Genomic DNA, 16,039 nt, shown 5'->3' on the forward strand with positions numbered 1-16,039 from the left:
TTTTTTGGTTTGGTTACCAGATTTTTAATACAGGCATTTCTAGAGAGAGTTAATTCAAAAAGAATATAAGACACTACTGGTTATGTACAGCAGAAACACTTAGAAGTTTGTTTTGTCCCGCATGTAAAAATGCGTTGTTTTAGTTATCTCAAGGTACATGTGCAAAGGTGATTATTTTCTTCTTTCTCTATAGGAGTTACTTTGTGTCACTACAACACACTTCTCAGACCCTCCCACCCCCCAGTTTAAAACTCTGGCAGGTAGGTATTGCCACTGCTGCTGTTTCAACAAAGGTTGTGCCTTGCAGCTGGCTGAGCTTGTAACATTGACATCATCACTCCAAACTACTGAAACACCAGTTACAACACACAGAAGAATAAACAAAGTTTTAATCGATAGCTATGTCTCCACTCTTGAAGTCTTTTCTTCTTTCAGTATGCCTCAAACTTTGTCCTAGACAGGACGTTGTATAAGCGAAGACTCATATTCCAATCTGAACACACACTCTTCTGCAGGCTGCTAAAACTACTTATGATGTCAGTTACTTCAGCAATATTCATCTAAAATTAATGCCTTATAAATAATCAAGGAGTAATCTGCTTCCGTCTGTCAGCCTAACCCCAAAAAGAAAAAAGTGTAACACTTTTAAAAGAGAAAAGAAATTAAGGATGACCTGAACTCACAAGTATGCTTGCCAGACAGTTATGTGCTCCTGCTTGCTGACCTATTTTTCCCTGCTCACACCACAGAGTAGATCCAAACAAATGGCTAGTAATTCAGACTGCTTACAATGCAGGGGTTGCCACCCAAACAATACTCTTGGGCATCTTAGTATCTTTGTCAGGTTTCCAAAAGTTTAGTGACTTGTTATCTCTTTTAAAGTTGTAATGCTCCTTTACAGACCAATAAATTGAGCTCTATGTCAAACGTCCCGCTGTTCTAGAAATTAGTGGACTGTGTATGTTTAGTGGTCTGAAATGTTGTTGTGTATCATAGTGTGTGAATGGCTGGTGTGAAGAAATACACAGAGTACATACATCTAATACACAATAGTTTACTTTGTTTGAGTTATAACCCAAATTACCCTTCCTAGCAGTTACGTACAGCTAAAGCAACGAATTATAGCTAAAGCAAGCTTTCTTATAGCCTAAGCAATACCTTCAGCTTGTTTTTGAAAGATGCTCAAATCTATTGCCCATTAAATTCCTCTGGGATTTAGAGAATATGTTCTTCTCCTGTTAGAATCAYACTTTTATACCATTATGAAGACGGTAAGCACATCACCTGTGGCATAAACTATTTAGTACCTGTGCCTTTCAACGCTTCAGGTTTGAGAACTCCACAAACTCCTTAATGGAGATGAGGACCAATGTATCATGACATAAAATTTACAACAGGCTAACTTTTCTGAGCTACTTTTCAGACCCACTAGATGTATTTAATGGTCCCCTATGAGAAACTGACTGAACTATACTGTTATGAGATATTTAAGGTCAATACAAGAAGAAGGTATAGAAATAGTGATCTGTTTTCTAACTCATAGAAGTCAAGAAAAGAGAAAGAGTAAAACAGAGAAAGACAAAGGAAAATGGAGCCAAAGTAAGAAACAAAGGAGAAAAATAGAATAACTGTGTCCATATGCAAGACGAGGCAAGACAAGAACGGGCTTCTTCATCCTGGGGCTTATATGTAAAGAGACAATAATATGAAGCTGAAGGCTGGCAAATATGAAAATAGCATGAAAAAGACATTGCTTGTGCTATTTCCATTGTCCAAATGTCAAACGCCTTCTGGGAACCCTTAGGGGAGTGGGGGTGGTAATAGCTGTATAAGCATCTCGTAACAGGTTCTTCCTAAAGGGGATTTCTTGAAAACTGCTAGGCTCTGCCGCTAGCCCATATGGGCTCAGAAGAGTCAGAGAAAACGCTGGCTGCACTTTTTCCAGGCCTATTTGCATATGTTCTTTAGTATGCAGAATGTCTCTGTATGTAATTGAATTGTTGTTTTTGCCTCTATTAATACATATGCAAATGAGTCACTACTGCAGCTGTGCGGTATTAATCATATGTGTGCTTCTGTCTGTCTGCCCCGCAGGCTCAGGGTTGGAGGGAGGGGGAATGCAGTCTCTTTAACCTACAAGAAAATTCACTCATGCAGACAGAGGTCTGCTAGCAAGCAGCAGGCCTGACTTACAACGGAAAGGAAGATAGGCTGGTCATTTTTCAGTCTTTTTCATTTTTCATAGATATGGATGGAATCCAAAAGTTGTACAGAAAGGACTGTTAATCCAGATAAAATGAATATGCTACCACATCTAATTCTTTCCCCTGGAGGGCAGGGGAGGCAGTTATAATCTGACAACCCACAGAGTAGCCACGATATTGTTTTACCACATGTATTTACTGCCTTTAAGCRTCCACTGTGCATACGTTCAGACACTCACAGTGCTCCATAAAATGCAAAGCACTTATCTATATTCCATTACAATGATTCTGTCTTTCAGAAACTGATAAGGTGCTGATAAAATGATGTGATTCAGCTTTTCATTCAAATTTAGTTTGATAGAATATATTGAGCTTACCTATAAAATTGTTTAAGTTAATATCAAAGGCAAGCATGRGCTACTTAGATGCCAACTACAAAGCACATTTATCTATCAGGAACAAGATTTATTTGAGCTCATATGTTTTGTGGTTCATGCTTTCACACAATCTATCACAGTCTCTAGCTCTCAGCAGTAGTAGTGAGGAGTAGTTACACCTCAGTGTTCTGAAGTTTGCTTTTGAGTTAATTTGGAGAAATTTTTCCACTGAAAAACATGGAACTTGCTCAAAGCTTCCTTTGGCAACCAATGACCCCTCATGCCAAAGCTTGCTTCTGCCATCTAATGAATATTTTAAAATCATTACTAAGGCTTAATAATAATAATAAAATCTTGGAAAATGTCACATTTTGAAAGACAAACGTCCTCCACACCATGTGGAAATCTTTACCCAGTTTAAGTGCTTGTAGCTTCACTTACATGAAGAGAACTGTGCTCCATTTCTCTAGACGAGTACGTGGATCTTGATCTTCAAGAATCTCTTTTAAAATGGCCATTGTGGCTACTCATTTTCAGAACAGGTGGTAAACATCTTGTGGCCAACATATTCACTTACAAAGCCAGAAACGAACGGAGGACAGAAGCAGGGAACATAGAATCTGCATGAATATTACACTTTTTACATCTATTTTAAAGGGCATCCAACAAAAATTTATACATATTATGTTGTTTTATTACTCCTATTATAATCATTATTTGTGATGGCCATCAGAAACAGCATAGCAATATGCAGAGCTAGTGGCAGATGGACAACTGCCTTCTTTCGGTTATGCTAATGAGGAATGTTGCTTCTCACACACTTAGCTGAGGTTTTTTTTTTACAGATGTGTATGCAGTTAAAACCTAATTCTACTTTTTTATGCTTAAGTGGATTGCATGAGTCTTATAATATTGTAATTAAACTGTTAACAAATGATTCATTCCCTACAAATTAAGCTAGAGTCCCATTAATGAGAACAGGTAAAGTAGAAAAGTAAACATTGAAAGGATACTGACTCTCACTGTTGAAAGAGGCTTAGACGGTATTTAAAGGTAGACATTCTTCTGCAAATAGAGAGAATAACCTTGCAATGCTAAGAAATGGCTCATCTTCTTGTAAGCAACGGACTGGGTACATTAATATCCCAAAGAGGTCATGAATGTAGAATGCAGAGTAAATGGATAAAGAACTACCACCTCCTGTCTACATTCTGTAGAGACAGTAACAGGACCTTTTACTTTTCCTCTCAGTCAGCAGTAATTCAAATGTCTTTGCAACACTGGCAAGTTGGCATCCCAATACCAAGAACCATGCATGACTACTGTGTTCATACATATTTTCAGGGTCTTCTTTCCTGGCTTTGAGGTGCTGTTGTAACACTGGAAGGCAACTACTTAATTTGGTCAACATTGGTTTTATCTACAAATTATAGTAAGAAATCAGAGACAAGTAAAAATGAACACATTTTAAAACGTGCTTGACAATTAATCCATGAAAACGGAGAGCTGTCTCTAAGATGGAGGGGAAGTTCCACCATCAGCARTATTTCAAATGAAACCTGAAGAGATGATTTAGATAGATATCCTAACTTGTCAAGAGTGGAGAGATACAGCTATCCCTCCAAGGCACCCAAACAAAAAGAAAGCAGTATGGAAGAAAATACGATATCTGACCAAGCAGGAAATCCTTCTGCTTTATTTAGGTTCCATGTGCAACAAATGCTTTATGTAATATTCATATGACCATTGGAACAATCTGTCTGCTCATCAGAGTCACTGTATGCTTGTTAAATAGCTCTATCCTCTCTGTTTCCTTCAGGTAAAACAAATAGGAAAATCACAGATGATTATGGGACCTTTAAAAAAAAAAAAGTATCTGGGTATCTTAAGGGAAAATTTATAGTCAGGACATTTAAACAACACCAAGATGAACATCTCTGAGAGGCACTCAGACCCTGAGTTTAGCTTCCCTGAAAATCTAGCCAGTTATGTCAGTGCCTAAATGCATGCCCAAGTCTTCCAAAATTGTGGTCCAAACTGCGTATACTAAATTCTTCTGAAATTCAGTCCTTGCTATGCCTCTTCGCACACCATTGAAAAGAATAAGTTTGTAGTAATAGTAATAAAAAGAAATGGGCCTGAGTATATAACAAAGAAAGTACAGTGTAAAAAACTTGGCACAATTATTTTTCCAGATACACACTGCTCATCATCTTTACAAAAATAGCCAGAGAGTCAATCAGGATTCTTCAAAYGACTGGTCTTCAGAATTGAGAAACCAGTTAAAATACTTTCACRTCTGTATACTGGCATAAGGTTCTATTTATCTGTGTAGTAACAGGTTTGACTGTAATGTTGAATGCAACCTCCAAATAAGCATGATGTCCTGCTTCATGCTAAGATGAAGAGGAAACAAAGTTCGAACGTGGGCACAAAAAACTTTTTTGGTGYGTTTTTCCCAAGAGCAGATGTTTGCAGGAAGTCTGTATTACATCAGACTTCTCTGATGCTCTATTGTTTCAATAGGACACAAAATGTCCATACAGTAACACTACACGGGCAGCTGTCATTATGTATCCAGCATCATCTTTCAATATAGTTATGGGTATATACAGCATTTGTATTACTGCCAATTAATCAGTCCTTGTCATTATTTGGTTATCAAAACAACCAATCTAGGAAATCCGAACCTTTCGCGTTCCCGGTAGTGCAGATTCATCTCTCAATTCTTAGATCAGGCTATAAGGCTCATTGTTTTGTCATGCTCAGTAAGCATTCAGAGGTTATTTTTCTCAGGAAAAAAAAATCATCAGTTCTTATTTTATACTGAACCTGCTCAGGCTTCTGGAACCATCTATTTCACATTAGGTGTGCCCAAGATGACCGGTATTAGAATAATCAGTACCAACTTAATATTTACTTTGTGTAAAACTTATTCCATGGCAATTTTGAATGCTGATCTACAAATCTACAAGACAGAGGAATTTAATTCCCTYATTTGCTGAGCCATATAGGAAAACACCATGCTCAGATAAGGCACACAGCAGAACTTACAATTCATCAGCCTTATTTATTAAAACACTGTAGCAGGGCTCCATTCCGTTTTGTTTTTGTTCATTTGAAATAGAATCACTGTGCTGCATCACTCTTGAAGAACAAGACCATATGAAATTTACGGAGAAAAAGTAATCAGTGTCAGAAGCTCACCTGCTAACCAAGAGGGATTTTACTGAAATGAGAGTATACTTTAAAGTAACACTGCCCACAGAGTTTAGGCCTGAATCTTACCATTAACAGAAGAAAGCTGAGWACTTTTTAAAATGACATTTTTGTCATTAAATGCAAGTACAAGGGAATATGCAGGGATAATAGATAGCTCTTTATACACAGAACAGGTTCAAGCATGCATCATGTTAATTCCAGCTTCTCCAGCACGGCCCCATCCATCTACTTCTTTCCAGACATCTAACAGTGTAAGTTTTAGTTCCCATTCGTATTGAGCCATTAGTCTCTCTGCAGATACTGGAAATAAAGGCAATCACGTATAGCTAATTGTGGCAAATATCAGATGACAGCATCTGTATACCCCAGTGGGGACTCAAAGGCAGGGAGAGAAATGAAGAGCTTCAGATTATGAACCTGTCAGTGGAAATCAACAGGGCACTTCAAAACAGAGATTACGTTTTCACTGACAAAGGGTATCTTTCCACAGGAAAACAGTAACATGTTTCTCTACAAATACAGTGTGCATTTCATTTACCAAAGGAAAATTCAGTTCAGACAACCAGGGATAAGAGAGAAAAAAAAAAGGCACTTCCTGTTGATCTCAAAGTGCACTACAAAAGCCAGGCCCTGAATTGAAATTCTGTAATGAAATAACAATGGCATGTTTATCACTATACAAACAAACAGGAAAAATTCCTTGGCTTTGTCTTCACTAAGATAATGTTGTGTACCAAATTCTGCTGGGAGCGACAAACTGAACATCTTGTTGGATTCTTTGATCTCCCTCAAAAACGACTGCTTTTAGCATACGAAGTCTCAAGGATGAGTGATAGGGAGGACAGAAAAAGAAGAAAAGAAGGAACACCGTACTTTTCTGACCTTCTACTGTTTGATGGCCAGAGGACAGAGGATTTGTAGGGAATACTATGATTACATACAATGTAGATGAATTTCTAAAGTAAGAAGAGTCCCTCCTTGAAAGAGGCTATAAAGGCTGGGTATTCACCAAGTCTAACCAAAATAATCTCTCCTGTGATTCCCCCTTAGATTCAACCCCTTCATGCTAGCATGGGTGAGAGTCCATTTTGAATACTATACCACAAAACCTTTTTCAAAAGTTATTGGACTCTTTCACATAGCACCAGAAGCATGCCCAGTTTCCACTGGACAGGTTTTGCTGCTAACTGAAATCACCGTTAGGCATGAGAAAATATGACCGGAATTTTTTTTTTCTAGCATATACATATCCTTAGAGATCAAGTCTGAAGGATTTGAAGGAGTCTACAGAGTTAGTTATTTTAACGGCTCCCACTGACCAGACACTAATCTCCCCCTTCAATTCCAGACTAAATGACACGTTAGCAAAACAACATAGGTGAACTTGTCCAGTACTTCCCTTTTTACATTCCCATTTCTACAGAACCATGAGGGCTTTGAGTTTTTCAAATTCTTCACACACTAAACTCATCTTAAGATGCTTAAAAAGTCAATCTTATTTGCACAAAATCCACATTTTTATGAGGAAGCTGTCATTGTTATAATGCCCACTTTAATCAGAATACTCCAGYGTACAATATGCTAAGACAGAGCCCAAAGATGGTCCTGAAATGAAAGAAAAACTCCTAACGTACTGGGCACTGATGCATTATTTCAGGACTAGCTTGAATGACTGCTTAAATAAGCTGAATTAAACTCATATGTCTATCTCCTCATTCCTAACTAGCTCCATTTTTGTTTTTTCCTCCCCCCCCCCGCCCTTCTTCCATATGTGTGTTCATGTGCGCTTGGCTATTATAAGCACTTTATGAATACTGATGTTACTTCTCAAAAACTGGTTCAGAGGGATGACTTTTATGGCTCCCATGATTCTTAAGCTGCCTGTGGTATTTGTAACTCACAGAATCAGAAAGTAACACACAGACAGTGTAGCTTTTCATACAAAGGCACAATAGGAATGAATGTATTAACCTCTGCGGTGCATGGAATGTGTCAGCTTATACACTGGCAGCTATTTCAGTGAAACTCAGCTAACTTCCGCTGGCTGTGTTTAAAAAAAAAAAAAAAGGGGGGGGGGGGAGAAAAAAGAAAATCTTCCCCAGGATTGTATCCCACGCTCTCATGTGCTGGCCAAACAACTATAATATCTGATGTTGTAGAGAGTCTACTTCATACCGATGCTAGCCAAAGTGAGTTTGAGAATGCATTTCAGATGTGCTGAGCATTTCCAAGCAGGTAAAATGCTCCATGTTCCATGTGACTTGGCAAATAATAATGAGTGGGGAGACAAATTACCAACAGAGATTATGCTTGTAGGGCTCTTCTTTGTTTGCTTTTAAATGAAAGTCAGTAAGTTTTTGCAGAACGTGAGATGATTTGGAATTCACTTTGCCCCCAATTTTTACTCAGGTTTATCCTACCAGCAAAACATGCCAGACTGTCTGATTGAAACTGTGGAGACAAATACCAAGTTTTCTAAAGTCCAATGATTTTACAYAGGTTGGGGGTCTGATCAGGAAGAGCTGAGGAACATCTGCCACACTGTGATTAAGACCTATGGACAGCATCCCAGCATCTCCAAAATTTAGAATTATTTTGGGAGTTTTGATCAGACACATCTGGCTACTAGGCTGATTCTTTAGCATGGCTCAGAAAAGATTGTTTAGCATTCTTCCACCTGTTTTATTATTGCACGTTTAAATTAGTATAATCACTAATTATCTGCACTACAGCAGTGCCCAAAATGTGCTGCATGCTATAAAACACTGTAGGAGGGGCCAGTCATTGCTCTGAAGAGCTTACAGCCTAGAAGGACATAATCATGTTAAGCGACTTCTAAGCAGTTTAAAAGTGCTTGTCAGGACAGAGCTCTTCTGTCTAGCAATGTGTTTGCTTTTGCTGGTTTACACTTAGCCAGTCTTTACAACCTGTGTCAGAACATTGTAATGGAAAAGCAAAGCAAACGTTTTGGTCTACCAAAATTTAAAGTACAAAGCTAAAACTAAATCGTTAAACTGACAATAAAAACATAAAAATGTTTTTAAAGTTCCTTAAAGGTAAAAGAAAAAATGAACGCAATTTGCCGTTTATTTTACTTCAGATGCAAATTTTAAAAGGAGAGAATAGACCCCCAAAACCTGTTAATTTCATTGTGTTCGAATGCAAGCGCAATCTGTTTTCCATATTTACTTAACCTTTGTCTCTTCAGCATTGTTTCCAGACTTACCTGCAGTTGGAGTGGGCCTAAGCCTGGTGTTGCTGCGGCAGCAGCTGCCATGGTAGTTGGGATCAGCTGAACGGGGTAAGGGTCACCTAAGTAAGAGAATAATAGAGGCGTCAGCACCTTTTATCTACTCTCCACCTGCAAATTAAAGTCCTGCATTCACTCCTTCCAAAAGCCTTCTTTTGTGTGCCTTGTTGAGGCCTAATGAAAAGCTCTATTGTACAGCCTTTTACTAACACTCTTTTCACAATTCTGGCTGAGAGAGGAATGTGAATAAAAGGCACAAGCAATTAAGGCGGAAACCTCATCCTTTTTCATGATGTATTTAGGGAAATGGAAAAAAAAAGTGCACATTGATCAGAAGGCTGCACTTCACAAAAAAAAAAAAAAGGAAAAAGAAAGAAAGAAGATGAGGGTGGAGGAGAAGAAAAGGAAAACAGTACAACCTTGATAAGATCACAGCATTAGAAGGGGACAAATTTACAAGCTTGTCCAGAATATGAAGTTAACCAAACTCAGATGATTGTTAGTAAACTGAGCCTCACACAGATCAAAAATGGCACTCCCTTGACTACCCTTTTTTTCTTTTTAGCTTAGAAAAAAAATCTTGCTTTGCAGTTTTGGGGTTTGATCCTCTAAGAGGAAAAAGCATGTGAGRCTAAGTAAATCAGATAAAAGCTTCAGAAATCCCTGCACTCCATGACTTGTGATTCAGTTTTGCTTCTGAGAGAAAACTATTTCAATTTCAGTAAGAACTACATTGTGCTGAACAAGATAAAGGGATAAAGAGTTGAAGAAAAAGTTGCGGGCATTTGTAAAGGAAAATTATCTGGGATGGCAAAAATCTACATGGAGATTGGCATCTTTTAATGTTACGGAGAAAACACTTTTGGTCTRGTTTGTTAAAGTAAACTTCACATTGCCTCACCAATCAAACTATTATGAAAACTAGCACAATATTAACAAAAAACTGTCACACCTTTTATATCCCTTCTCCAAATGATAAAACATTTGAATGCTTTCCACTGAATAAATAAGGATCACTAGAGCATTTCTATAAGGCCCAATGATCTGCCAGCATGCACGATTACTGTAGCATCAAAGAAGCCATTTAAAATCAGCCTATGRTAAAGACAGAAAACTGTATGAAGAGAGTTTAGGTAAACGTTGCTATGCATTTTATTAGGCGGGTAAACTAAAAGTTTTCCTCCTTTATTGTCCTACTTTGAGTGAACTGGGGAAAAATAGAAACTAAAAAGTCAATGCAGGCTGTTCTGTACCATCATGTTTAGTCATTACTGAACTGAGGTTTATAAAAGTATCAAGCTTAAGTCAAAAGAAGCATGAAATAAARGGAAATATATATCATGTTTTTAAAATGTTAGAAATAAGCTGAGCTTGTATATRTAGTTTCAGGAAAACTGCTGATGTTTACTTTTCCCTTTTTTAACAATACCTTCTTTATACAGATCTTTTTATTCAAGGATTTTGATCCTGTTAAGAATCAAATACCACAGCTTCTAGAAACAGAGGCCTACAAAAAACTGAGCTGGCAAAAACATTTTAGCAGATATTTAACTTTAAGAAGACTTATGTCTGCTTATGGAATATACGTAAATATTCTTTGCTGACTGAAGTCTCAAAGTCTTTCAAGCCACTTGGACATCCAGCCAAACAATTAGACCCCAGAGCTCACCCCATGTATCTATTTATTTATTGTCACTGGGCAAGAGATTTTCTGACTGGTTGTTCTTTCTCCCACAGAATGCCCTTGTTTCTCATTTTTCCAATTCCTCTTTCCTTTAGTTGAGATGTCCACTTTCTATTTCATACCCTGGGTTGAATGAAGCAACTCCCTGACTTAAAATTTTCTAGAGAATATCCTGAGACCCAAGCAGTGGGCCTTAAAGATGTGAAGACTGGGGGAAGAAAGAGACGGAGATCAGTAGCGTTGAACTGCTTCCAGAGCACTAGCAGCTCCATGGCTAATCCCAGTCTCATTATGAACAACTCCTCTCTGGAAGAACAGATTTTGTGCAAGTACCAGCCACAAAGGAAAATAAAACAATTATTTTCTGTATTCCAAAGAGAGGAAAGCGAAAAATGATGCTTGCTAAAATGTTGATTTCAACACAGCCTATTAAAATTTTCAATTGAAAATATTATTTGTATGAAAACATATATATTAAAAGAGTACCTCTATGCACTGCACCACATTCTCCTTCTCTCCACACATATGTATAAACCTCAGCCCATCTTCCCACAACCTCATGCATAAYTCCATGAATTCCACCACCATTCTCAGATCCCTGAGCAGCCCCACAGATTCTCTTACTCTGACATGATGTGACTATTCAAAGACTCATTCACTATGGTTCATTTCGTAGGTATAACGAGGAGGTGCTCAWAGGAGAAGAACAAGCTAATGGCCACATGGCCACGTTAGGTACAGTCCTACTCTTTCACTTGCTGCCTATAGCAGCCTTAGCCTGGGTTACCACAAACACCAGCTTTGGTGGCTTAGGGAATGCCTTTGAGGCGCTTAAGGAGCCAGGCTAGGTCCTGGAGCCTACTATRCCGATATAAGGCTAACGTAGTTTCAGGGAAGTTTAATTCTAGCGAAAGAAATACAAACTCATGCTATAACACGGATTAAAACCACCCAGGGCCAGGCTCTCCTATCTCTCCAATTTTTCTTTTTTCTTTCTCTCTCTCTCTTTTTTTTTTTTTTTTTTTTTTTTTTTTTTTTTTTTTTTTTTTTTTTTTTTTTTTTTCCAGTGTTCCAAAATATTTTCAACAAACAAAAATATAAAACANTTTTTTTTTTTTTTTTTTTTTTTTGTTATTTGCTCTTTTTTGATTTTTTCATATTTCCAGTGTTCCAAAATATTTTCAACAAACAAAAATATAAAACAAATCTGAAGGACTTCTTTAACCCATTATAAATCTTTGCAGCATTATGTTTCAGTAATGTCCTCTGCTATCTTGCTCTTATCTCTAGGGGAATAGCAATTCTTTTTATGAAGAATACCCTGCCAGCACTGGGATTTTTTCACAAGTACATGTAGCACATCTACGTTACTGCTCCCACTGATAAAGCTGAACAGACATGGTAGAAGTGAAGACATTGAAGAAAGATACAATGACAAGCGGAGACACCATCAGGGTTAGCATTCTGTTGCGTTTGCTGTTGTACAAATGTGTGACAAACGATCACCTCTGTCTTGAGGAGCTTTCAGTCCGTAACAGACAAAACACAAAACAGAAAGGAGTAGACTCAAATGCTGTGTCTTGCCCTAGGTCACACAGCAAGTCAATGGAAGACCTAAGACTAAAGCCCAGGACCTCAATTCTTCAGACAGTGCCCTTCCCAAGGAAGGATCCAGGCTCTAYACACATGAGGAGGCCAAGGAGTTCCATACTCACATCACGTATTGCAGAGAAGGCAGTGCCACCTCTCAAAATATTAGTCAAAGCTTTGAGTCTCCTCTGGTAAATACCTACCTACTTGCTGTTTGCTGCTACTCTAGAACATTTTATCTCTTTCCACAGTCCTTAAATTTACTCCCATATCGGACTTAAGGTTTTGCCTACGCAGTTTTAGTTAACTCTGAAGTCTCTGAAATGCATTTCTTAACTATTTCATTAATATTTAGTAAATATCTTGCTTCTAGATCTAAATAGTTGCTAAGTTTTTTCCGAAACTCTGGGAACATTTCAGTACTGTGAGGCAAGATATACAGTTATCAGAAAGAGCTATTTCCCAAACCATTCACAAGCTTATTCCACTGAAAACATCAATGAATTCTCAAAAATCTGTATTACACTTCAATTCAAAAAATTCAGTATCTATCTACCAATGTAGTGCAAGCAGGTCAGACTGAGTCTTTCAAACAACAAAAGAAACATTTTGTGCACTTTTTTTAACATTCYGAACTATCTGCTATTATTAGTGGACTTTCCTTACACGAGAGAAAGTTTTTTCTGACTTTAGTAAGCTATATGGTAGAATGTGAAGCAGATCAGAGGCTGGAATTTTTATCTTAACAACACGGCAAAAAGTATTTCATTAGCTGAAAAATTCTTTTCTAATACATAGCTATTTCCCAGCTGCCATGTGACATCACTTTGAAGAACATAATTGTTCGAGACTGACTACATGAAAAGAGCATGGAAATACACATGTACTGGTAATACAGTGTGTAAAGAAGAAAAGGGTGTATGTGAGCCTGGATGAGCTATATCGGAAGTGTTGGYACACATCATGAGCAAAGGAGAATGCCAGAAGCTCAGCACAGCTTAGGGAGGAAAAAAGRACAATGCAGAACCCTCAATTCTGGACCAGTTCTTCGTTTCTCTACTCCTCCTTTGGTCTGTCTTCTATAAACACACTCAGAATCGCTTTCCTGATAATTTATGCCATGCCACTTCTTTCAATTTCAGTTCACATCTTCATCCTTGCCCAAAATAACCTAAGATCTTGCCTACATGAGAATTTTTCATTACGTAAAATCATATTTAAACTATGCTTTATATGAACTCTCTCTGTGATCCTCCACTGAAAACATTTGACACCCTGTCCCAGGCACCAAAATACAAAATAACCTAGTGTTTAGACTCTTAATTTTCAACTGACTAGGTAATAGGCTTGTGGATGCTAAATGATTTGTAGACTTGTGAGAGTAAGACAGCAGCTCTTAAACCACTTACGGATTTTGCAAAATTTTATCACAGGAGTTAAGCAAGTTACAAAAATTAACAGACTTATTTAAAAGAGAAAAGAAAGCGTAGGAGCTAACATTATGTGTGTTGCACCATTCACCTAAACTCGTAAGGCATTTTTTGTATTCCTTTTTCTGTCACTCATCTCATTTATTCTCCTTCATGGTGTAATCCCCCTGGTGCCTCGTCTTCTCTCCTGACAGGCTGCAAGCTCTTCAGAGCAGGCACAATTGTCTTACCTGCTACATAAATCAAGTAACATGCTAATGTTAAATTACAATGTTTTGACAAGATTTTTARGTTGAACCTGATTATATGAAACAATAGAACTCTCTTTTTCCTTAAATTTTCTTCTTTAAAAAAATAAAACCAGAGAAGGAGAAGTAGAGGCTTCATTTCCCAATATTTTTTAACTTATACTTTCCCTCCTACTTCTCTTTCAGTGAAAAAACTTTAAAAAGTTGGACGACATGGAAGGAGAAGAGAAAAAGGAAACAGAGTTAAGAAAGTAGTTAGTATGAAACAAAAACAGATTCTTAAATAATAATTTCCCAAACCAGAACGCTAATCAAAATTTCATGAAACATTTAGGAATAAATATTTCCTCTTAGTAGACTCTGTTGAATGAAAAGGAGTTCTACATTATCTTCCCCTATTTTTGACAAGCTCTAGAAAAAGCTATAATAATTTTACACTCAATTTATTACTTAAGTATATTTATAATGAAAATGAATAATCATAGCTGATGGGTACTTGACAAGTAAGCCACAGCATCTCTTCTCAGCATTCATTCATTCTCATCCTCATCACCATTTTACTTTCATTTCTCTGATGCCGTGGTGGACAGGTAACATGAATAACAGGAGACTGGGAAGATATGGGCCCTGTTACCTAACTTCTAGCCTTAGGCACTGGGGGTTTAGAAAGACTAGGGAAAAGAGAATGAAGAAGATCTCATTAGTGGCTTCCAAAAAGGAATCCAAACCATTTTCCTGACTGTCTTTGAGGATGGTTCCAGATAGCACTGAGTGACTTCTACCTATAAGGGATTTGTTTATCTTGGATTTAGACAAAACAGCCTGCAAAAGAGATGACTTTGGAGTGGGGAGTTCATAAGATGGATGCAGCTACTCTTAGTTGTACAGGATGAGAGGACAAGAGATAATGGATATAAATTGAAATAAAAGAGGATTAGACTGAACAAAGGAAAAACCTTCCCCCCCATCCGACAACAGTCAGACACTGGAATAGGATGTCAATAGAGGTTGTGCAGTCTCTATCCTTGAAGGTTTCCAACACCTGACTGGTAAAGTTCAGAGTAATCTGGTCTTATCTCATAGACAACCCTGCTTTGAGCAAGAATATGGACTCTACACCTTCCAAGGTCCCTTCCAACCAGAAAAATCCTATTCACCAGGGTGCCCAAATCTTTTTTTATACCTGTTGAATAAATGGCTCTTTTTCAAAAGCACTGAGAACCAAGGAAAATCAATGTATTTTCACTGAGGTTTGTACATGCTTATGAATTTTAAAATTAGGACTTCTATTTGGTTGCCCAACTGTCAATAATAGGACCACAATATCAGACATCTATTATTGCCTAGAAACAGAACTGAAAATATCAGCCTGTTCTCACAGGACCACTATTTTTTCTATCTATTTTGTGTTTATTAGCATTATTGTGAGAGACAATGCATAGATTTTGGGACGAGATTTTTGGATTCTTTCAGCTGAAAGTAGTCTTTAGTTGTGTTGTTATTTTTTATGATCTCAATGCTTTTTGTTGCATTTGCAGCATTATAGAAGCTACACATTCTCATGTATGCTAAAAGGCAAAGTTGTTACCAAAACTCACTCACTCTTGCTATTTCCACCCACAATGCTATTATTCTTTTCTTATCCTGGGGGGGGGAACATGAGAGTTTAGTCATATGCTCATTCTTTTCCAAGGCATAAACAGTAGCTCTGAAAGATGACTAGCATCTTTATAAAGAAGCTACAGTATGTGGTCCTCATAACAAATAGTTCCTATTTTTGTCATTCTGATAAAAGCATACCAATGTCAATATTTTTTCTTGTGATTTGGTGATTGTCAACGACCTGTGTGTCAGCTGATACAGCTGACACAGTTAAATCAGAAATTAGCACTCAGTCTCTTTAGAAGCCAGACACATGGACACTGCATACAGGAAAGATTATGGAACAGTCCACATGATACTTCATTAAACAATGAAACATGTGACTAACTAAAAAACAGAGATACATCAGCAAATTTCCCTGAGGAAGTTTAT

The 16,039-nt window shown here is 37.5% G+C and overlaps 1 protein-coding gene across 19 annotated transcripts in view; it reads right to left on the bottom strand.

Moving 5' to 3' along the window:
* The window catches only part of SOX5 (SRY-box transcription factor 5), a 636,975-nt gene that overhangs the window by 79,606 nt on the left and 541,330 nt on the right, over nucleotides 1-16,039 (bottom strand). For all 19 annotated transcript variants that reach the window (XM_085324081.1, XM_085324084.1, XM_085324083.1 and 16 more), the window contains one exon: nucleotides 9,030-9,115. In XM_085324081.1, coding sequence (XP_085180207.1) covers nucleotides 9,030-9,115 — 86 coding nt within the window. The remainder of the gene's footprint in view (nucleotides 1-9,029; nucleotides 9,116-16,039) is intronic.

The sequence above is a fragment of the Rhea americana genome, unplaced genomic scaffold (genome assembly GCF_003343005.1).
Source record: "Rhea americana isolate MKP2758 unplaced genomic scaffold, rheAme1 scaffold_9, whole genome shotgun sequence".
In the NCBI taxonomy this organism is placed as follows: domain Eukaryota; kingdom Metazoa; phylum Chordata; class Aves; order Rheiformes; family Rheidae; genus Rhea; species Rhea americana.